The 22,654-nt window shown below is 44.7% G+C and overlaps 1 protein-coding gene across 3 annotated transcripts in view; it reads left to right on the plus strand.

The window, feature by feature from the left end:
* The window catches only part of ABCC2 (ATP binding cassette subfamily C member 2), a 61,468-nt gene extending 39,886 nt beyond the window's left edge, over nucleotides 1-21,582 (plus strand). For all 3 annotated transcript variants that reach the window (XM_032281277.1, XM_032281278.1, XM_032281279.1), the window contains 13 exons: nucleotides 847-973; nucleotides 1,261-1,396; nucleotides 2,148-2,367; nucleotides 2,514-2,668; nucleotides 5,786-5,941; nucleotides 7,503-7,702; nucleotides 9,770-9,896; nucleotides 11,586-11,687; nucleotides 12,110-12,253; nucleotides 13,697-13,855; nucleotides 15,187-15,353; nucleotides 19,400-19,594; nucleotides 20,620-21,582. In XM_032281277.1, the coding sequence (XP_032137168.1) occupies nucleotides 847-973; nucleotides 1,261-1,396; nucleotides 2,148-2,367; nucleotides 2,514-2,668; nucleotides 5,786-5,941; nucleotides 7,503-7,702; nucleotides 9,770-9,896; nucleotides 11,586-11,687; nucleotides 12,110-12,253; nucleotides 13,697-13,855; nucleotides 15,187-15,353; nucleotides 19,400-19,594; nucleotides 20,620-20,749 (2,018 nt within the window). In that variant the 3' untranslated portion in view covers nucleotides 20,750-21,582. The remainder of the gene's footprint in view (nucleotides 1-846; nucleotides 974-1,260; nucleotides 1,397-2,147; nucleotides 2,368-2,513; nucleotides 2,669-5,785; nucleotides 5,942-7,502; nucleotides 7,703-9,769; nucleotides 9,897-11,585; nucleotides 11,688-12,109; nucleotides 12,254-13,696; nucleotides 13,856-15,186; nucleotides 15,354-19,399; nucleotides 19,595-20,619) is intronic.
* The last annotated feature ends 1,072 nt before the right edge of the window (nucleotides 21,583-22,654 follow it).

Consider the following 22,654-nt stretch of genomic DNA (forward strand, 5'->3'; position numbering starts at 1 on the left):
TATGTCTTTTATTTTATCGTATTGTATTGTATTTTCAGGGTATGTCTTTTAAGTGTTTTAAATTAATACGAGTTTGTTAAATTATTTGAATTTCAAGATGAGCATTTTCTTTTCTTTTTTGAGAAAGAGTCTCACTCTGTTGCCCAGGCTGGAGTACACTGGTACAATCCTGGCTCATTCTTAACCTCCTGTGTTCAAGTGATCCTCCCACCTCAGCCTCCCAAGTAGCTGGAACCACAGGTGTGCATCACCACACCCTGCTAATTTTTAAATTTTTTTGTAGAGATAGGGTTTCCCTATGTTGCCCAGGGTGGTTTCAAACTCCTGGGCTAAAGTGATCCTCCTGCCTTGGCCTCCCAAAGGGCGGGGATTACAGGTGTGAGTCAGCACACCCAGCCAAAATGAGCATTTTCTTCTTTTTTTATTTTTATTTTTTAATTTTTTTTGCAGTTCCATCACCTGAGCTACACGTGTGGATGAGCATTTTCAATTTACAATCACCTCTTTAGTCAATTCTGAGACTGTGACTCTTCTATTTGTCTACCATAATCCTTAAAAGCTCTTTCCTCCTCCAAAGAAACCTGGGTGTTTCTAGGAATTTTCTTCTCTTTTTTGACCATTTTCTCTTCCAGTGAAATGTTAACTCATCTCTCTTTTATCCTGATATTTCTTAATAACAAGATGTACTAATAACTAGTATTTATGGAATGAAGTATTCCATCCTGTATGTACATCTACGATCCCTTGCTGAAACCAGCAAGATCAGAGACAGCTTCCCTCTCCTTGTTCATAGGACTGACAGGGCTCTTTGCAGCTATTTCCCTAACCTCTAGTGTGTCTCCCTAGTCCATGATGGCAGTGAAGAAGAAGACGATGACTATGGGCTGATATCCAGTGTGGAGGAGATCCCTGAAGATGCAGCCTCCATAATCATAAGAAGAGAGAACAGCTTTCATCGAACACTTAGCCGCAGGTTGGCCATCTATTCAGCTGGCAGCCCTCATCAGCTCCATATTTCCACTTGACCTTTCTCCTTTTCTTCCTGGGCTTTTCCTGTGAGGGCTAACACCATAGACACTCCCAGCTCTTCCTTTGTTTCTTGTATGAGCCAGGGGTGGGGGAGAAAGATTGAGATTGTGTCAGTTTCCCATGGTCATCTGCCCTGAAATGCGCTTTGATGCCAGCTGAGTGATTGTGACATCTGCTTGCAAGGAGACCCCTTGGGATTCACCTGCATGCTCAGGGAAGCTTTCCTCTCTGTTCTAGGTCCAGTGGAAGGCATCTGAAGTCCCTGAAAAACTCCTTGAAAACTCGGAATGTGAAGAGCCTGAAGGAAGATGAAGAACTAGTGAAAGGACAAAAACTAATTAAGAAGGAATTCATGGAAACTGGAAAGGTGAATACCACACAAAAAAGTAGAATTTAAGGCATTATGAGGCTTGGAATCCAAAAATGTTTAATGTTAAATGAAAATTGAATGCATACTTACAGGAGCAATATGTCTCTGTCCTTTGCAAATCTTCAGATTCATTACTAACATGTTAGCAGAGGCTGTGGGCTTTCTGCCAAATCATATTTCCATAAAGAATGGCATGTTTCCCATGAATATCCTCATCCCACACTTCATGAGTGTTTGATTCCATTCTGATGTGTGGAGGAACAGGAAAGCTCAGACCCAGAGTACATAATTCAAATTAATGAAACTTAACCACAAATTTTAAGGTCGGCAGTAGAATCCCATCATCTGCTCCACTCTGATTTTTTGTGTGTTTATTTTAGAGACAGGGTCTCACTATGTTGCCCAGGCTGGACTAAAACCCGGGGCTCAAGAGATCCTCCCACCCGAGCCTTCTGAGTAGCTGGAACTACCGGGATATGCTACCATGCCTGGCTTGTCCCAATCTGTTTTTATATCTTCTCTTAAATGCCTTTAACTCTGATGGTTATTTACCCTGCATTGTATTTCAACATTGTTCTATTATCCTTCCTGGCATGGTACAGAAATTGTGACCACAGACTACCAAATTTTGCTACCTGCTACCCACGTTTCCAGGGGACTCCACTTCTCCTTGTACTTGGCATTCTAGGTGATTCCTTATCAAAAGCCATTAGGGAGTTCTACTGATATTGAGGTGGGGACTTTGCAGGTGAAGTTTTCCATCTACCTGGCGTACCTACGAGCAATAGGATTGTTTTCGATGCTCTTCACCATCCTTATATTTGTGATGAATTCTGTGGCTTTTATTGGATCCAACATCTGGCTCAGTGCTTGGACCAGTGACTCTAAAACCTTCAATAGCACCAACTATCCAGCATCTCAGAGGGACATGAGAGTTGGAGTCTATGGAGCGCTGGGATTAAGCCAAGGTATGTCTGATGGCTATGTCATCTTATAGAATCTGTCTGGACCCTGTACTTTTCCTGGACTGAGGAATGCATTTGCCATTATATCCTGGGCACAGGTCTTCAGGGATTTCTGTGCATGGTGCTGACAAAACTGCTTCCATTTTTAGGTATATGTATTTTCATAGCACATTTCTGGAGTGCCTATGGTTTTAACCATGCATCAAATATCTTGCACAAGCAACTGCTGAACAATATCCTTCGAGCACCCATGAGATTTTTTGATACAACACCCACAGGCCGAATTGTGAACAGGTTTGCCGGCGTAAGTATCTCAAGGACTGTCAGGTGGTATGTTTATATACTGAGGATCTTTCTGACTGGGAGGAATTATCATGTCCCCCTAACAACACTGTTCAGTTCCAGTTCTTTTGTCCACTCAACATGCAAGTGTGTCTTGAATACCTGCTGTGAGCTCACAAGGATCCTGGTGATTCAGGGATGGACATCTCTGAACCTTCAGGTAGCCCAGCATCTAGTAAAGAAGACAGCCAAGGAAATGAAGGATTATAATAGAATGTAGTAAAACCAGAAACAACAGTGTAGAAAGAGGTGGTCTGAGAGTACAAAGGAAAAAAGGCACTAGCCCAGCCTGGGTGATAAAGGTGGGAAATGTCAGAAAAGGTGGGACTTAAGTCAGAAGCAAGCCAGGGAGATGGTGAGGGTTAGGGGCAGGGATGGCAGTAGAGCAGGGAGAGAAGGATTATTCTGCAGATGAAGGAACATAAGTAAAAGCATTGTCACCACCTGTGACAGGAAATACAAGGAATAGTAGGATAACTCTTTGCTTGGCCTCTGCCTCCATTTCTGAAACTTCTATCTTGAATGCTTTAAGAATGAGTAAATGGCCGGGCGCGGTGGCTCACGCCTGTAATCCCAGTACTTTGGGAGGCCGAGGCAGGTGGATCACGAGGTCAAGAGATCAAGACCATTCTGGTCAACATGGTGAAACCCCGTCTCTACTAAAAATACAAAAAATTAGCTGGGCATGGTGGTGCGTGCCTGTAATCCCAGCTACTCAGGAGGCTGAGGCAAGAGAATTGCCTGAACCCAGGAGGCGGAGGTTGCGGTGAGCTGAGATCGTGCCATTGCACTCCAGCCTGGGTAACATGAGTGAAACTCTGTCTCAAAAACGATCTCTCAGAGAATGAGTAAATTTGGTCTGGACTATGGAATAGAGCCATCAGTGATTTTAAGAAGTTCTCAGATATTGTTTCCATCTACTACAGATCCTGGAACCCTTGGCATTCATTCACTCATTCATTCAACAATGTTTATTGAGCACTTTCTATGAGCCAAGTACTGTACCAGGCACTGGGGCACTCAATGCATGTGAAGATGATAGATGTCTCTCTTCCATGGGCCAGACCTGACACATTGATTTTTTAATGCATTTGAGATGAGAATTCAGGAACAGGGGCAGAGATCAGGCAATTCTGAATGAAGTAACTATCACCAGCACAGTTTTTAGCCCTCTGCTTGTGGAGCAGCTCTGGACTCTTGTTTGTTGGTCTTGGGGCAGATGTGGAAAGTAGAGCTCACAGTCCACAGCCAGGTTCTGGGGACACAGTAACTGCTTCAAAAGCGGGCCAGTAAGACCACTTCAAAGGTGGTCTCCCTATGTCACCTTTTTCTGGGGCAGAACCAGTGGGCATGATGTCACTAGCGACAACTTCAATGGCCTTTCTGCTCTTTACTAGAACCTAAAGAACACTCAATTTTGGGTAAGAAATTTCTCGTAGTAATTTTGCAAAGATCACAGTTTTCCCTATGTTGTATATATATATGTATACAATCTATATGCTATATATATTATATATATATTATATATATATACACACAATATATATAATCTTCTGGGGAAGAGAACCCTGAGATTTACTGTGAGTTACTTAGGCAACAGTCATGGTTTGAAGACTGCTTTTGCATGAAAAAGGAAACTGTCATTAATTAGTAAGTTTTGTTGGGGAGGTGGCTCAGGTCTATTAAGGGGAGTTTGAACAAGGGGTCTCTGGAATTAATGGCTGAGTCTTTAAGCCGCGATGAGTGAAGGAAGAAAAGATGGAAACTCTGTGCCAGGTAAGGGTCAAAGGTAATTTGCATAGAACTGATAACTGGTAAAGGTTTCTTTTCTTTGCCAACTGTGGATATAGTTACTTGCATGCTTACATGACTTTGGGAAAGGTAGGTTAGACTCAGGAGTCATCCATGATTCAGAGCTTTCTTGGAAGACCGTTATCCCTGGTCCAGTTTGAGAAATTCCAGAGATAATTTAAACTCACTTTGGTACTCACATATTACTAATCGTAGAATCAATAGAATCCTCAGAAATCTAGGCAAGTGCAACCCAAAATATAACCAAACTTCTTGAGTGTTCTCCAAACCATCCATCCATTCATTCTTTTTCTCATTTGTTCATTTATTTCACATGACACTAAGGCAACAGACGCATCTGTCCCCGCTGGGTTCCTTGGTTAGAACACTGTCCAGGCAGGGCTCACATTCAATCCCAGCTTCCTTCCCGTCGGTGCTCTATGCCTGGCAGAGGAAATAACTTCCTGGGTATTAGTCAAGAGTGGGCCTTGTTGACAGAGCCTTGTTGACTAGATCCTCCAAGCGAATGTTTATCAAATGCCTGTTATGGGCCAGGCTCTGTTCTAGGTACTCAATGGAATTAGGATCTGTGTAAAGTTAGAATAATTGAATTGGCTTACTTATGGGAGAAGAATTTACCCATAAGGCTGTATTAGCTTACAATGATTATGAATGGTTTAATAAATCTGATAAATGGGAATTTCACTAAGAAGCATGAAAACCTTTACCAAATCTGTTGATAAAGGATGACTGCCATTACCTGTTTGTAGGGATTTTGATAAATGAAGAAATTTTTTTTTTTTTTTTTGAGATGGAGTCTCACTCTGTCACCCAGGCTAGGGTGCAGTGGTGCGATCTCGGCTCACTGCAACCTCCGCTTCCTGGGTTCAAGTGATTCTCCCACCTCAGATTCTCGAGTAGCTGGGATTACAGGCATGCACCACCACAGCCAGCTAATTTTTGTATTTTTAGTAGAGACAGGGTTTCACCTTGTTAGCCAGGCTGGTCTCAAACTCCAACCTCAGGTGATCCGCCCTCCTCGGCCTCCCAAAATACTAAGATTACAGGTGTGAGCCACTGCACCTAGCCTAAATGAGGAAATTATGGAAATGAAATTGGTTACTGAGGTGAGCAGTAGAGCCTATTGCAAATGAATACAATGAAATGATTACATGAAGGAGTACAGGGAACATGCAGAATCCAACAGATTCCTTGCTAGAACTAGGAAGATGTAAACTATCTTAGGAAGACTTTGATAATGGTGTGTGTCTCCTAATTGTTTTCCTAGGATATTTCCACGGTGGATGACACCCTGCCTATGTCCATGCGCAGCTGGATTTTATGCTTCCTGGGGATAATCAGCACCCTTGTCATGATCTGCATGGCCACCCCTGTCTTCACCATCATCATCATTCCTCTTGGCATTATTTATGCAGCTGTTCAGGTGGGTTTGGAAATGGCTAAGTCATTCTTCCTCTCTATTTATAAAGGTAGAGCCTCTTTCCTGAGAATCTTCTCTTTGGTTCATTGCTAGTCACTCATTCCCCCAGCATCTTTGCCCATTTAGTCATACATTGGCATACCCAGGAGCCCACAGGCCACTGTCTGAAGCTGGAGTGAGAGCATCAATGGGTGTACCATTCATGACAATGTCATCCTAACTGCTGCCCACCTCCCACTCCCTGGAAGCTTAAGTGGGATAGATTTATGTTTGGATCCAAGACCACTTTGAAATTGGCTCTGGACACAGTCTTGCAGCTCCATAGAACCCCCATGACGATGAGGTCGGTTCCAGAAGAGTCATGCTATGGTGCTTCCTTGGTGGACTTTGGACAATCATAGCTGCTTGGAGATGTCTCTCAGCAGCAGCTGAGTCTATCTTTTTACTTCGTTCAAGTTCTAGTTTCATTGAGGTGTCCATGGGTACTTTAGGCTCAATTCCAGTGTATTCTTCAAGGGAATGTGCAGCTTGAAAGCAAAACAGGAAAACTGGAACTAGTGGAAGGAATCCTATTCCTGCAATAAAATGAATGGGAGAGGGGAAGACTGTGGGGGAACCCTTGTCCCACCAGCTGCTTTTGTGGTGAACTGTTCACCTTGGGGAAACAATTCTGAAGACACTGTGGTCAGGGGCTCGTGGCCTTGTGGCCTGTGATTGGTGGCTCCCCCAGTGTGCGTGTGCAGTTCCCAGGCACACTGTCACCATAGCAGCCTTTTAACTGTTAATAACAAACCAACAAACAAGAAGCAGGGCTGTTGGAAGAAACATCTGTACGTCCATGTCTAACATTTTGCATCCCAACTCTCCAATGTCCCACTTTTCCCAGGTTTAAACAAGCCCTTCATGGAATCTAGTAGCGCAACGGAACCATTCCACACCCCCTTGCCCTCAGGCCACAGGGGTTCTTCCTGCATCAGATTCCACCCTGTTCCAGTTCTAATCACCTCAGCATTCTGCATACCTCCAGAATCCTCTATACCTTCACACACACACTTAGCTGACCAGATTCTTCCATTTTTACTCAAACCTCAGGATGCCTTTTTCTGGCCATTTCCTGCCCATCCCCACTTTACACACCCCACGGGCCATGCTGCCTTTACAAAATCCTTTTGGGGACCTTATATCTAATGAGTACAGGAACTGTCACATGGACCTTTTCTCTAATGAGTACAGAAACTGTCACATGGACAATACACATAGATCTGGGGGATATGGGTTAGGCTGACAGAATTCAGGAGGTTTGGAGACTCAAAGCTCTGAGACTGAGGTATGATCTCCTCACTTTTACCCTCTCTGTTCCCCACCAACCCCAGTCTTCCCATTGGTCTCTTCCTCGGAGTCTCTCTCATCATTCTGCTCCCAGACATGGCACTGCAGTCTTTTGTCTTGTTCAGATGTAAGCTGTGGTCATCAGGGGGAAGAATGCCGGGTTGTGGCCAGAAAGGAGGAAGATGTCAGATGCCTCATGACTGTAGGACTGGCTGACTCTCCTTTTTGTGTCTAGATGTTTTATGTGTCTACCGCCCGCCAGTTGAGGCGTCTGGACTCTGTCACTAGGTCCCCAATCTACTCTCACTTCAGCGAGACCGTGTCAGGTTTGCCAGTTATCCGTGCCTTTGAGCACCAGCAGCGATTTCTGAAACACAATGAGATGAGGACTGATACCAACCAGAAGTGTGTCTTTTCCTGGATCATCTCCAACAGGTGAGGATTCCCCTGGGTATTTACCCATGTGTGTGCTTTGGGGTTATGCCTGTTTGACATTAGCTGTGGGAGGGCAAGCATAGCTAGTGGTGTGAAATACACTCTGGCCACACACTCTGTTGTGCTATGTAAGTGGAGAGAAGAAAGCATGATGAGCTTTGGAGTCAGAGAGTGGGTCCCCATGCCAGCTCTGCCATTTACCTAGCTGGGTGAATTGCCTTGAACTCTCTAAGGAAAATCTCCATTTCTTTGTTTTTGTAATGGCCAGAACATGCCCTATCTCACAGAGTTCCACCTGTCTCATGGTGGAAGTCAAATAACATTTGTGAACATTTTGTAACCCAGTACCAAACAAGTGCTGGGTGAACTGAACATCCTCTATTTCCTTTCCTGAGAGTGGATGTGAGAGTCTCCATAGTCATGATAAGACCATTGATGACAGAAAGAGAAGCTCCCGTCCTGTGAATAGGGTGAGCATTATTCTCCAGCATCCTTAAGCTCTGGCCTGGCAAGCAGTATGTCCTGGAAAGAGGAAGGTCTTTTTCAGGAAGAAAAATTCTTGAGTGGCTTCCAAAGTGTCTCGAGGTGCTAATGATGCTCAGTATTATTTGGAATGTGGACAGGTCAGGAGTTTGATTGTAAAGATATTTTATTTCTTAGAGACTTTTCAAGAAGGAAAAGGCATGTAAGTAAATCTTATTAGACCTTCACTGTGAAGTAAGTATCATATTTATTCATACACTTTAAATACATTTTTTTTTTGAGATGGAATCTCGCTCTGTCACCTAGGCTGGAGTGCACTGGTACAATCTTCGCTCACTGCAACCTCCGCCTCCCAGGTTCAAGCAATTCTCCTACATCAGCCTCCCAAGTAGCTGAAATTACAGGCTTGTGCTACCACACCCAGCTAATTTTTTGTGTGTTTTTAGTAGAGATATGGTTTCACCATATTGGCCAGACTGGTCTCAAACTCCTGACATGGTGATCTGCCCACCTCAGCCTCCCAAAGTGGTGGAATTACAGGCGTGAGCCACCGTGCCCAGCTTAAATACATTTTCTTTGGGAAAGTCCATTTTTACAAACTGTGTCTATACATATATAATCTTCAGTTCTCTACAAAACCCCAGTGTATCTCCCTGTGGGCAACTCACACCTAACTTTCTTTCACCCTCAGCTTCTTTTCCCCTTTTGAAAATACTGAAATCAAACAGGGCACGTAGACCTTTCCTGTGGTGCTTACTTTTTAATCTTACACATGGATTCACTATGGAATTGCTTCCCCAGCCTGGTCAAAAGAAGTCACTTGGAGCATTCATTCAAAATGCAGATTATTGGCCAGGAGCAGTGGCTCACACCTGTAATCCCAGCACTTTGGGAGACTGAGGCAAGCAGATCATGTGAGCCCAGGAGTTCAAGACCAGCCATGATGAAATCCTGGCTCTCCAAAACACACACACACACACATACACACACACACACACACACACACACACACACACACAAATTAGCTGGGTGCGGTGGCATGCACCTATAGTTCCAGCTTCTTGGGAGGTTGAGGTGGGAGGATGGCTTGAGCCCGGGAGGTCAAGGCTGCAGTGAATCATAATCATGCCACTGCACTCTCACCTTGGTGACAGAGCAAGACCCTGTCTCATAAAACAAAACCAAAAACAAAATGCAGATTCTTGAATCCCATCCTAGGCCCCCTGAATCAGAAAAGGGTCCAGGAATTTTCCACATGAATTTTTAACATTGTATTTTAACAGTTGCCCTTGCCCTAGGTGATTCTTATGATTTGGCGAGTTTGGGAGACATTGCACAGTAGAATTCCCTTAATTTAGCAAACTCCTCTAGGATTTTTAAAATGCAATTTGTTTTCTGAAAAAAAAAAAAAAAATCAATAGGCTTTTAGGAATACATGGTGTTTCTAAGTCAAACTGAGGCTTCGCCTAAGAGTGCAGCCCAATTGAGTCAAACCCTCTCAGAATGTTCTATGAACACCAAGGATGCTGGTTAAGATGAGGAAGTGATTAGTGACACCCGCTCTCTGGTTCTGTTGCTCCACAGGTGGCTTGCAATTCGCCTGGAGCTGGTTGGGAACCTGATTGTCTTCTTTTCGGCCTTGATGATGGTTATTTATAGAGATACCCTAACCGGGGACACTGTTGGCTTTGTTCTGTCCAATGCACTCAATGTGAGTTTGAAGGTTGGGAGTTTGGTTATGCTAGTGGGCTTATTCTTAAATTAAGCCTGAAGTATACTCTGGAGTCTGTGCTCTTGATTCCCTCTTAACCCCAGAAGGACTAACGGGAGACTGAGGTTCAAACCCTGGCTCCATCTTTCACCCATGGACATGCTCCTTACTCTTCCTAAGTAGACATGAGTACCCTCTAGAAAACTGGACATAAATGTTGACCTTAGGACTTAAGAAGGCAATTTCATGTGTTTCAATCTCATCATTCCCTGTCTGCCTCTTTGCTTGGTTCTAGTTAAAAGAGAGAATAAATAACTTTCTTCTCTAGAATGTAGCAGTAATCAGAAAGCCTTTTAGAACAAAAAACTCCTCCTGTGTTTATTTTTCTTAGATCACAGAATAATTGGAGGTAATTCTAATAAAGAACATAGAGTCTGATAAAACTATAGAATGAGTCTCACTGCAGCATCCCCAGCATGACTAGTGGAGACATGGTGGGCATGGTTATTTTCTAGCACCTAAGACAGTGGCTGGCACTGCAATAATTATTCAATCAATATTTGTTCAATAAATGAGTCATTTGACCATCTTTTTGAACTAATTTTTGGAGATTTGCATAGTTATATGTGGGCTTTATAGAATAGTGCTGTTTTCATTAGAAGTTAATAAGGCTGGTGGGGTGCGATGGCTCACGCCTGTAATCCCGGAACTTTGGGAGGCCAAGGCGGGCGGATCAACTGAAGTCAGGAGTTTGAGACTAGCCTGGCCAATATGGTAAAACCCAGTCTCTACTAAAAATACGAAAAATTAGCCAGGTGTGGTGGCAGGCACCTGTAATCCCAGCTACTGGGGAGGCTAAGGCAGTAGAATCACCTGAACCCAGGAGGCAGAGGTTGCAGTGAGCCAAGATCACGCCATTGTACTCCAGCCTGGGGCAACAAAGCAAGATTCCATCTCAAAAAAAGAAAAAAAAAAAAAAGAAGTTAATAAGGTCCACTGTTCCTGCCAGGGCACCTAAAAGGACTTTGTTATTCACTAGAGTCATTTAGTTTCTTGTGCCATTGCCCTATCATCCCCCCATTTCTAGGCTTTTTAGCCCAGGACAGACAAGGCAAATAAGAATCTGTTAGATTGAACCAAAACAAAATGACTCAAATACCAGCAACTACATATGCTTCAATCTACACAAAGTGGCTACTCTGGGTCCCCATGATTCTATCCTCTGCTGTGTATGGCTCCCTTTCTCTAACCACCATTTGCTCAACAAAAACTCCCTGTGCATATGTGCAAACTCCTGAGTCTTTTCCTGGGAGAAGCTTGCATCTGAGTAATCTACAGATTCCCTGGCCTGGATCATGCCTTTCCTTGATTCACAAAGAGCACTAGGCATACAGGCAGGAGGCCTGAGCACCCGTTGCCAGACTCTCCAATTCTAGCTTTAGCCCCAAACCACTAGACACTCACATTGCCCGTTGTGTGAGCACCTAATTGTTCTGCAGCCATTCAATGCCCTGCTCTTAATTCCCTCCCCAGGAGGCAAGGATTGTCTTTCTTACACTTTTCCTTACTCCCTTGTAGAGCCCAGCACAGTGCTGGGTACAACGCAGGCACTGGATCGTCCTTGTGGTTTGAGTAGTGGAGTTGGTTTCTGTGTCTAAGATGATTTTCAGTCTTCTGGTTTTTCTGTAGATCACACAAACCCTGAACTGGCTAGTGAGGATGACATCAGAAATAGAGACCAACATTGTGGCTGTTGAGCGAATAACTGAGTACACAAAAGTGGAAAATGAGGTAAGGAGGAATTAGAAAAATCCAGGGACAAGGCAAAAAAACATGCAACTCCTTCAAGAGTGCATCTTTAGAATGTCTCCATATTTCACATGGGCTAGTAATGGGTTCCCTAAAGTTTCCTTTTCTGTAACTCAAAGGACCTAATTTCTTCAAACTTAGAATAGGAAATGGTTTAGGGGAAGTCAGGTCTTAGAACATACCAAGGAGATCTACAACACAAGCTTGTGGGATAATTTTTCTTTAACTAAAAAAGGAAGGAAGCTTCCAAAGGTACAAGTCCAGTTCAGTCTATGAAATGCAGAGGCCATTAGGTAGCTGGGCCACTGCTACCCTTTTCCTGTTCTGTGACACGGGTCCTAAGACAACTGTTCAGCTGAGTTGCCACCTTATAAAGCATACTTCTCACCTTGTCTCCTTGCCAGGCACCCTGGGTGACTGATAAGAGGCCTCCACCAGATTGGCCCAGCAAAGGCAACATCCAGTTTAGCAACTACCAAGTGCGGTACCGACCTGAGCTGGATCTGGTCCTCAAAGGGATCACTTGTGACATCAGTAGCATGGAAAAGGTAGGTAGAGTGAAGGAAGGCCTGGATGGGTGGCCTTGTGATCAGACAACAATTGTATGCAGAGTGGAGAGCAGCTGGGCCCTGAGCCTTCATCATTTGGATGGAGGGAGAGGGTCAGGGCACTTCCTCTGCCCTGGGGAAGTATGGGGACACAGCACCAGAGGGAAGGATAGCAGCCAGGGATCACACAGACTTACTGCAGCTGCCGGGTCTTCTGCTCAGTTCCTCCCAGCCAGCTGACCAGGGCCCCTTTCCTGTAAGGTCCACAGTATGCAGAGAGGAAGTCAGGAAGGAAACGAGGGAGTGCCAGGCCTGGCAAAGGAACTGTTGAGAATAGCAGCGTGGAGGTTGTCCCTGAAGGAAGAATGGCCTAGTTCTCCTCCTAGTCTTCAAAGTCAGGCACCCTCCTTAGGTGCTCTTGTTTCCAAGGACTTGGGGTCTGATGAGCAAGGACACTTGCTCGGTCCAGATCAGAATCTGGCTCTTAGCTGGTGGCAGACCTGGTCCTTCCCTTCTCTTCACTTCTAAACAAGGATTTTTTTTCTTTTTTTTTTGAAATGGAGTCTCGCTCTGTCACCCAGGCTGGAGTGCAGTGGCACAATCTCAGCTCACTGCAACCTCTACTTCCCAGGTTCAAGCGATTCTTCTGACTCAGCCTCCCAAGTAACTGGGACTACAGGTGTGTGCCACCATACCTTGCTAATTTTTTGTATTTTTAGTAGAGATGGGGTTTTGCCATGTTGACCAGGCTGGTCTTGAACTTCTGGCCTCAGGTGATCTGGCCACCTTGGCCTCCCAAAGTGCTGGGATTATAGGCATAAGCCACCATATAAATAAGGATTTTTTAAAAATCTATAATTTCGCCGGGCGCGGTGGCTCAAGCCTGTAATCCCAGCACTTTGGGAGGCCGAGGCGGGTGGATCACGAGGTCAAGAGATCGAGACCATCCTGGTCAACATGGTGAAACCCCGTCTCTACTAAAAATACAAAAATTAGCTGGGCATGGTGGCACGTGCCTGTAGTCCCAGCTGCTCGGGAGGCTGAGGCAGGAGAATTGCCTGAACCCAGGAGGCGGAGGTTGCGGTGAGCCGAGGTCACGCCATTGCACTCCAGCCTGGGTAACAAGAGCGAAACTCTGTCTCAAAAAAAAAAATAAATAAATAAAATAAAATAAAATCTATAATTTCCAATAATTATAACAACAGCTGCTGAGTAGGTCCATTTCAAATAGTGACTACAGTTCTCAGTAAACAATGATTTTTGACATCCTTTTCTGACATCCAGGTACTTTTTTCCTCACCCAAACCAAAATCAGTTTAATGTCTTAGAGATGGAATAGCCAATCACTGCCTCTTACTGCCTGTGACTATGAATACCCAGGCTAAATAACTTTTCCCCAAGAATTCTGTGTGGAACTAATGCATAAGCGAACTGTATTCACAGATTGGTGTGGTGGGCAGGACAGGAGCTGGAAAGTCATCCCTCACAAACTGCCTCTTCAGAATCTTAGAGGCTGCTGGTGGTCAGATCATCATTGATGGAGTCGATATTGCTTCCATTGGGCTCCACGACCTTCGAGAGAAGCTGACCATTATCCCCCAGGTGAGCTCTAGAACTTACTCGGGCACATGCCATGGTGGACAGCTTATTCTTGATGTCTGTTCAGTCAGCACTGTCATTTCTGCAGTCCACTCAGGATACCTGAGCTAGTTCCCTAGAATGGACACGTCGTTTCCAGAACTGAAGTTTTTGGAATGTTTGGAAATACGCATTTGTGGTTGCCTGAGTCTGATCACTAGGTGGCAGCAACACAACAGAAGTCAAGTGGAGCAGATGATTATTTAGCATTTCTATAGCCCATCACAGTTTGCAAGACTTTTGCAATCAGCATTAGCAGTTTTGCCGCTGAAGCTTGAAGCCATTAAGCTTTATGCTCCCCATTTGCTATGGTTAAAAGATAGAGGAGGGAATTTGCTGCAGGTTTCTGCCAGCAAGCAGAACGCTTCGTGCATCAGCAAGAAAGACTTCCCCTCAGCTTCCTCTGGATCCTACCAGATAAAGATCGCCGTGGGGCCTCTCCACTCCCCGGCAGCCAGAACCTTTCCTTCTCCGCCCACTGCAGCCCAGTTTCTCTGTGGGTAGTTTTGGTCTGTCTGGTATTTGCTCAGTTCAATATGGTCTTTTCTCCAGCCTCTTCTAAAGCGTGTTATCTTCTTTTCATGCAGCTGTGCTGTTCTTTCCTCTACCCTCCTCGGATACCTCTACCTTGAAACCATGAGTTTTGGTTTGGGAGGCTGAGGCAGGTGAATCACTGGAGCTCAGAAGTTCAAGATCAGCTTAGGCAACATGACAAGAATCCCTTTCTACAAAAAATGAAAAAAAATCAGCTGGGTGTGATGGTGCATTCCTGTAATCCCAGCTACTCAGGAGGTTGAGGCAGGAGAATCGCTTGAACATGGGAGGTGGAGGTTGCAGTAAGCCGAGATCATGCCATTGCACTCCAGCCTGGGCAACAAGCATGAGACTCCATCTCAAAAAAAAAAGAAAAGAAAAAAAATCAGCCGGGTGTGGTGGTGTGTGCCTGTGATCCCAGCTACTCAGGAGGCTGAAGTAAGAGGATCAGTTGAGCCAAGGAGGTCGAGGCTGCAGTGAGTGGTGTTCTTGCCTCTGCACTCCAGCTGGGCAGCAGGGCAAGACTCGGTCTCAAAAACCAAAAACAAACCAAGGATTTCTCTTAACGTTGTGCCTAGCCCCTGGCTGGTGGCCACTCCAAGCCTCAGAGGGAAAACCTTGCGGAAGCTCAACCACAAACCAGCTTCCTGCCTCAGGAATCCCCCTCAGGCCAGTCCTATCCACCTTCTCCCAGTCCCGAGGAACTCCAAGGTCCTTTTCTGGCATGAGCCCCAACAGCCCCCTCATCCCTTCACTTGCAGGACCCCATCCTGTTCTCTGGAAGCCTGAGGATGAATCTCGACCCTTTCAACAACTACTCAGATGAGGAGATTTGGAAGGCCCTGGAGCTGGCTCACCTCAAGTCTTTCGTGGCCGGCCTGCAACTTGGGTTATCCCATGAAGTAACAGAGGCCGGTGGCAACCTGAGGTAATGCTCCATAGCCTGCTGCCCCTGCGTGCTGTGAGGGGATGAGAGGGGCCACTCCTCCTGTTCCTGTGTTAGGTGATGCCTGGCATAGAATTGTCATCGGGGTCTAATTCCCAATGTGTAAAATGAACCTGTTGTAGAATTCACAAGATAAAATAGATGTGAAAGTGCTTTGCCAGGCGCAGTGACTCATGCCGTGACTCATGCCAGTAATCCTAGCACTTTGGGAGGCCAAGGCGTGTGGATTGCCTGAGCTCAGGAGTTCGCAACCAGTCTGGGGAACATGGTGAAACCCCATCTCTTCTAAAAAAAAAAAAAAAAAAAAAAGAAAAGATACAAAAAATTAGCTGGGTATGGCGGCATGCACCTGTAGTCCCAGCTACTTGAGAGACTGAGGCAAGAGAATTGCTTGAACCTGGGAGGCAGAGGTTGCAGTGAACTGAGATCACGCCACTGTACCACTCCAGCTGGGGCGACAGAGTGAGAGAAAGGAATGAAGGAGGGAAGGAGGGAGGGAGGTTCAAAACTCTTATAAACTGGCCGGGCGCAGTGACTCACGCCTGTAATCCCAGCACTCTGGGAGGCTGAGGCAGGTGGATCACCTTTGGTCAGGAGTTTGAGACCAGCCTGGTCGACACGGTGAAATCCTGTCTCTACTAAAAATACAAAAAGTAGCCAGGCATGGTGGTGGGCGCCTGTAATCCCAGCTACTTGGGAGGCTAAGGCAGGAGAATTGCTTAAACTCAAGAAGTGGAGGTTGCAGTGAGCTGCGATCGTGCCACTACACTCTAGCCTGGCGACAGAGCAAAACTCTATCTAAAAAAAAACCACTCTCGAAAACCTTTGTTATTAAATGTACTTCTCATATGACATTACACAATATGAGCTTACACATCCCACGATTGTGGAGAACCACAGAAAGCAGAGGCTCCCAGCTGTGCACAATCAGTATGAAAATAGTCTCACTCCTGGTCCAACCCTAGAGTCTAATTTAATTGTATGAGGCTACACTAGATATGGGGAGTTGGCTGTGTTTTGTTTTGTTTTTTTTTTTGAGATGGAGTCTTGCTCTTTCGCCAGGCTGGAGTGCAATGGCACAATCTCAGCTCCCTGCAACCTCCGTCTCCCGGATTCAAGCAATTCCCCTGCCTCAGCCTCCTGAGTAGCTGGGACTATAGGGGTGTGCCACCACACCCAGCTAATTTTTTGTATTTTTTAGTAGAGATGGGGTTTCACCATGGCCAGCGTGGTCTCGATAGCCTGACCTCATGATCCGCCTGACTCGGCCTCCCAAAGTGCTGGGATTACAGGGGTGAGCCACTGTGCACAGCCGACACGGGGAGTTTTAAAGGATCCCCACGAGGCTGTTAAGGGCATCCCAGTTTGAGAACCACTGAGAAAGAGCATGCGGATGAGTCCTTAGGCACTGATGAAACACCTGAAATCAACAAAAGACTCTTTTGGCTTTCACAGTTCTTTTTACCTTTCTAAGACATTTTTATATAATTGACAGTTCACTTCTGGACAGTTTGCCTGTCCCTAAATAAGTTGATCTGGCATTTTTCCTGTAACATTTTTGTTTTTCCTTCTATACACTGAAGTTCTGCCCTCAGCCAAAGCCCACTGCTCATGGACAGGTCTTGCTCCTGCCCCAGGTGCCTCAGTGGTGGTAGGCAGAGAACAGGCTATTTGCAAGCTGAAGCTCAGGAAGGAGGGAGGGCGCAGTAACTGCGGACCAGTCGCTCTGGCTTCACCTGGGAGCTTGGTATACATGCAGAATCTCCACGGGTAGCCCTACTCAACAGAATCTGCATTTTAGCAAGATTCCCAAGTGATTTGTGTGCACATCACACTTGAGAAGCACTGCCTAGAGTGTTGTGATTAACTAGGCTGCAAGCTAAAATCACCCAGGAGGCTTTAAAGCTCCCAGTACCTAAACTGTAGCCCAGACTGATTGAATCGGGGACCCAGGTGATTTCAGTGTATAGCCCCAGGGAACACTTGCAAGCCTGGTGGAGAACATCATCAGTTTACTTTCCCTCCACAACAGATCTAGGAGCTAGCAGGACTCAAGTAGGTCTTTAGGCCAGTGTAAAAGATCATTCAAACACTCAGTCAGCAAAAATGTAATAACACCTACTATGTGCCAGGCACTGAAAATACAGAGGCAGAGACATAACCCTGACTTCCAGCACTCACAGCATAATGAAGACAGACCTGTGTGAGTAAATGCTAGCACAGTCTGTGCTACAGAGGGGACACGTGGGATGCTACGGTAGGGTGCAATGGGAGGCCTTCACACTTCTGGTTTGTAAAAACAAAAATCATAGGCTGGGCACTGTGGTTTATGCCTGTAATCGCAGCACTTTGGAAGGCCGAGGTAGGCAGATCACCTGAGGTTAGGAGTTTGAGACCAGCCTGGGTAACATGGAGAAACCCCGTCTCTACTAAAAATACAAAATTAGCTGGACATGGTGGTACATGCCTATAATCCCAGCTACTCAGGAGGGTGAGGGAGGAGAATCACTTGAACCCAGGAGGCAGAGGTTACAGTGAGCCGAGATTACGCCATTGCACTGCAGCCTGGGCAACAAGAACAAAACTTCATCTCAAAAAAAAAAATTCATGCCATCTTTCTCCTCACCAAGCTCCTTTCAGATCAGAGTTTCAAACCTGGACTAGGGGACTAAAACGTACATTTCTCTGTTGAATGAATAAGTTCAGCTTGGAGGGAGCTGCTGAAAGCCAAAGTGGGGCCTCAGCAACAGTCTGTTAAAGTCCAAAGTATACATTACACTTTGGGCCAGGCATGAGTTTGGTGCAAGCTAAGCAAATCGTTTTTCAGTATCTCTGATCTTACATTACAGAGGAAAGCTAGAAGCTCATCTTGGGTGACTTCTCATCTCCTGCAGAAATTTTCTTACAGAGAATTACAGAACTTTAGCCACCCCCTGTTTAATATGTTCCCTAATGGCCACAGCAGGAAAGAGCAATTAGCAAATTCCTGAATATTTCCTTCACATCATTTCCCAAAGCTTCTTTATGTAAGTAAGAGGTCCAGCCTTCATTACAGGCTTTTAGCAAATTAAAGCTATTTGCATTTTACAAGCATATTTGAATTCCACATACATTGCATCTCACACCAAGACATCATGTTCATTAGATAGCTTCATCTCTAATCAAGGCAGAAGGGCCTGAACAAATAATTAGCCTTGAGACTAGAATTACACATTAAAATAATAAATGGATTTGCTAAGGCCGCAAAGAAATGCCATTGGGGCATTCTGGTGTAGTGTCACCCTATATTAATGGTTTCAGGTCAAATACTGCTAAAGTAAACTTGGTGACATTCATGTTGTTTTGGAAATGTTGATATCACTGAAACCAAATGTAAAGAAGCATTGTACCTGGGCCAGTGTTTTCCAAACTTGTTTAAATGTAAAAATGGCCTGAAGTGCTTAGGAAAAAGGCCCGTTTCTAGGCTCCTCCCCACTCTGATGGAGTAAGCAGGAGCCCAGAAATATGACCTTTTGTTTTTTTGAGGCAGAGTCTTGCTCTGTTGCCAGGCTGCAGTGCAGTGGTGGAGCTCAGCTCACTGCAACCTCCGCCTCCTTGGTTCAAGCTAATTCTCCTGCCTCAGTCTCCTGAGTAGATGGGACTACAGGCACGTGTCACCACGCCCAGCTAATTTTTCTATTTCTAATAGAGACAGGGTTTCACCAGGTTGGCCAGGATGGTCTCAATCTCTTGACCTCGTGATCCACCTACCTTGGCCTCCCAAAGTGCTGGGATTACAGGCGTGAGCCACTGCGCCTGGCCGAAATATGACTTTTTAATTAAGTACTTGGAGTTGGTTTTCAATTGGAAAAGTTTGAAAAATGATGCACAATAGCAAGGAACAGCTAGTTGAAGAGGCCCAAACGTTCCAGGGGAATTTTGGAGTGAGGGTTTTGAAAGTCTGATCTGGAACATGAAAATGGTCCCCCTGTCCTGCATTTTTCCTTGGTCCTTGGGAGCTAACACGTGGCTTCTTCTGTTGGCTGCAGCATAGGCCAGAGGCAGCTGCTGTGCCTGGGCAGGGCTCTGCTTCGGAAATCCAAGATCCTGGTCCTGGATGAGGCCACTGCTGCGGTGGATCTAGAGACAGATAACCTCATTCAGACGACCATCCAAAACGAGTTCGCCCACTGCACAGTGATCACCATTGCCCACAGGCTGCACACTATCATGGACAGCGACAAGTAAGTAGAGGGGGACAGAGCTTGACACGTACGGCTTAACCCTTGCTCAACAGTAACAGTGTCAGCTGGGAAACACCTGGCAGCAGGAGATTTCACCACCACCATATTACTGATGAAGAAACAGGCTGGGCGCGGTGGCTCATGCTTGTAATTTCAGCACTTTGGGAGACTGAGGCAGGTGGACCACCTGAGGTCAGGAGTTCGAGACCAGCCTGTCCAATGTGAAGAAACCCCGTCTCTACTAAAAATACAAAATTAGCCAGGCATGGTGGCGACATGCCTGTAACGCCAGTTACTCAGGAGGCTGAGGCAGGAGACGCGCTTGAACCCAGGAGCCAGAGGTTGTAGTGAGCTGAGATCACGCCATTGCACTCCAGCCTGGGCAACAAGAGCAAAACTCCATCTCAAAAATAAATAAATAAATAAATAAATAAATAAATAAAAACTGAGAAAGATGTCAGGTGATCTGGCCAAAATTTTATATCAAGTTAATGAAAGCGAATAGGATTAAGGGAACTATTCATATCTTGAGGGTAAAATAGGAAACTCGGTGTTGTAACAATTAACTGGACATAGGGAGGTGGAAGCTCAAGCCGTGAGTGGCAGATGTTGACTGTAGACCTTCCCAGCCGTCCTAAGCCTCCGCTGCTGCTCTGTAAAATAGCTAGAAACTTTCTATTCCTTCCAGCTGTGTCATATTATATTCAAGAGTCAGTGATCTTAGAAAGCTGTTTGGAGATGATAGCCACCCTTTGTGAACGAATCTATCCTTAAACAATGTGTACTACTTTTAAAAACTCATGTAAATGGACTCATACTGCCTTTATTCTTCTATCATCACTTGATTCTTTCGTTCAATATTTGCAGAATTCATCCATGTTGATGTGCATAGCTGTGGCTCATTGGTTTTCACTGCTTTGTAGCCTTGTCTGACTATACCACAACTTAGTCCTGGTTATTCTTATAAATGCCCAGACTTGAGATGCTACTTTCTAAGACTTTTATTTCTTTCTTCCTTGTTTCAGGATAATGGTCCTAGACAATGGGAAGATTGTAGAGTATGGCAGCCCTGAAGAACTGCTGCAAACCCCTGGACATTTTTATTGCATGGCTAAGGAAGCTGGCATTGAGAATGTGAACAGCACAGAATTTTAGCAGAAGGCCGCAGGGGTTAGAAAAGGACTATAAGAATAATTTCTTGTTTTATTTTTTGTGAAATACAGAATACATACAAAAGTACATATAAAATGTACATTTTAAGAAGGATAAGTGAACATCCATGAACCTGCTACCTAGATTAATAAATATCACCAGATGTCTGAGAAACCCCTCAATTATCTACCTCAGCCATACTTCCTTGCTACGCACCTTCCCAGAGACAACCACTGTCCTGAATTTCATGGTAATTGTTCCCTTTCCTTTCATTTCTGTTTTATCACCTTTGGAAGTATCTTTAAACAATGTGTACCCTTTTTTACTTATGTAAATGGACTGACTCATCCACATCTTCTATGACTTGATTCTTTTGTTCAATGTTATATTTGAGTTTCATCCATAGTGATGCAAATAGGTGTGTTATTTTTTTTCACTGCTCTGCAGTCTGGCATTGTATGAATACACTACAATTTATCAGTTTTAGTATTTGAGATCATTAGCATTCTCCGGATTTTAAAAATTATAAACAATACTACTATGGACATTCTGGTCTACATCTCCTGGCACATATGTAAGAGTTTCTCTAGAGTATAATCTAGGAATGGAGGATGTGCACATGTTTACATGCACTAAAACTAGCTGATGCCAAACTGGTAATGCCAACTGAAAACATTGCTGTCAATCTGTTGAATAGGAATTGATGTATCACAGAGAATTTCATTTGTATTTCCCTGGTATCTATTGAGGATGAATATATTTTCATGTTTTTGGGGTATTCGCATTTCCAATTGTCTTTTAAATATGTCTGATAATTCCAATGTCTGGATTCTTTATCTGTTGTTTCTGTTGGTTTTTATTCATGGTATTTTATTTCCTTGTATGTCTTGTGCATTTTTATTATAAGCTCATTCTCCTTAAAACTTTATCTGTGGATATTCTTTAAGGCCTAAATTGACCATGAGTTCCTCCTAAGGGAATTGGGAAAGCTTTAGCCTGTTGCCTGGAGCATGACCCAGAACCTCTTTGAATGAAATTCTTCACTAGGGGGTTTCAAACCACATAGTGCAACTTCAGGCCACAATCCTGCACAAGAGCCAGCTTGTGATTTACAAATTCTCAAGGGAGAGTGATAGGTTGAAGACAGGCGAGGGGCTCTTGTTGTGGACTCCCTCTGCATTCTGCACAGCAGGATCTAGTCCTCTTTACTTGTACATTGCAGGTATAACCCTTTCATGACACAGGTTCCTCAGAGGGTTTTAGTCTGCACCGTGGCAGACCGTGGCTTTATCGCTTGCCTTAGCATCCTACATTATCAACAAAGTGAAAGTTTAAGATCTCCTGGGCAGGAGATGTCAGAGTCAGCCTAAGCTTTGGGCCTTCCTTACCTCCTAGGGCCTTTTGTGTCATGTTATTTTGGGTCCTTCATATACTTTACCTCCATTTCAGTGATGTAATGATAAAGTTTGTTATTTATTCAGCATTTCACTGTCTGTTTAGTGAGGTGCTCAGCATTAAACTTCTGAAAGGAAGGGCAGATAGCTATTGCAAGCATACCTCTGGCTTGCCCTGAATAGTTATGGGTTGCGTCCGTTTCCCAAAATAATAATAGTTTCCCCCTTCACACACAAATTGTCTCGTTTGTATGATAAACTTGTGTGCCTCCCACACATAGCCCTGTGAATTAAATTTTGAATCACAGCATGGATGGTGGTCAACAAAGTTGTATAACTATCGAAGTGTTGGCTGGTTGGGGGGTCACTATTCATGGAGAATCCCCTCCCTAATTCTGCAAACTAGGTCTAGTACATTGTGAATATTCTATAATTGTTGGCTAATTTTTACAGGTAGATTTTCAGATCTATACCTGCTTATGCACATGAAATGTAGCTCCTGTAAACTGCAGAT

Source organism: Sapajus apella, unplaced genomic scaffold (assembly GCF_009761245.1).
Source record: "Sapajus apella isolate SASKATOON/1434 unplaced genomic scaffold, GSC_monkey_1.0 scaffold13, whole genome shotgun sequence".
NCBI classification, from domain to species: Eukaryota; Metazoa; Chordata; class Mammalia; order Primates; family Cebidae; genus Sapajus; species Sapajus apella.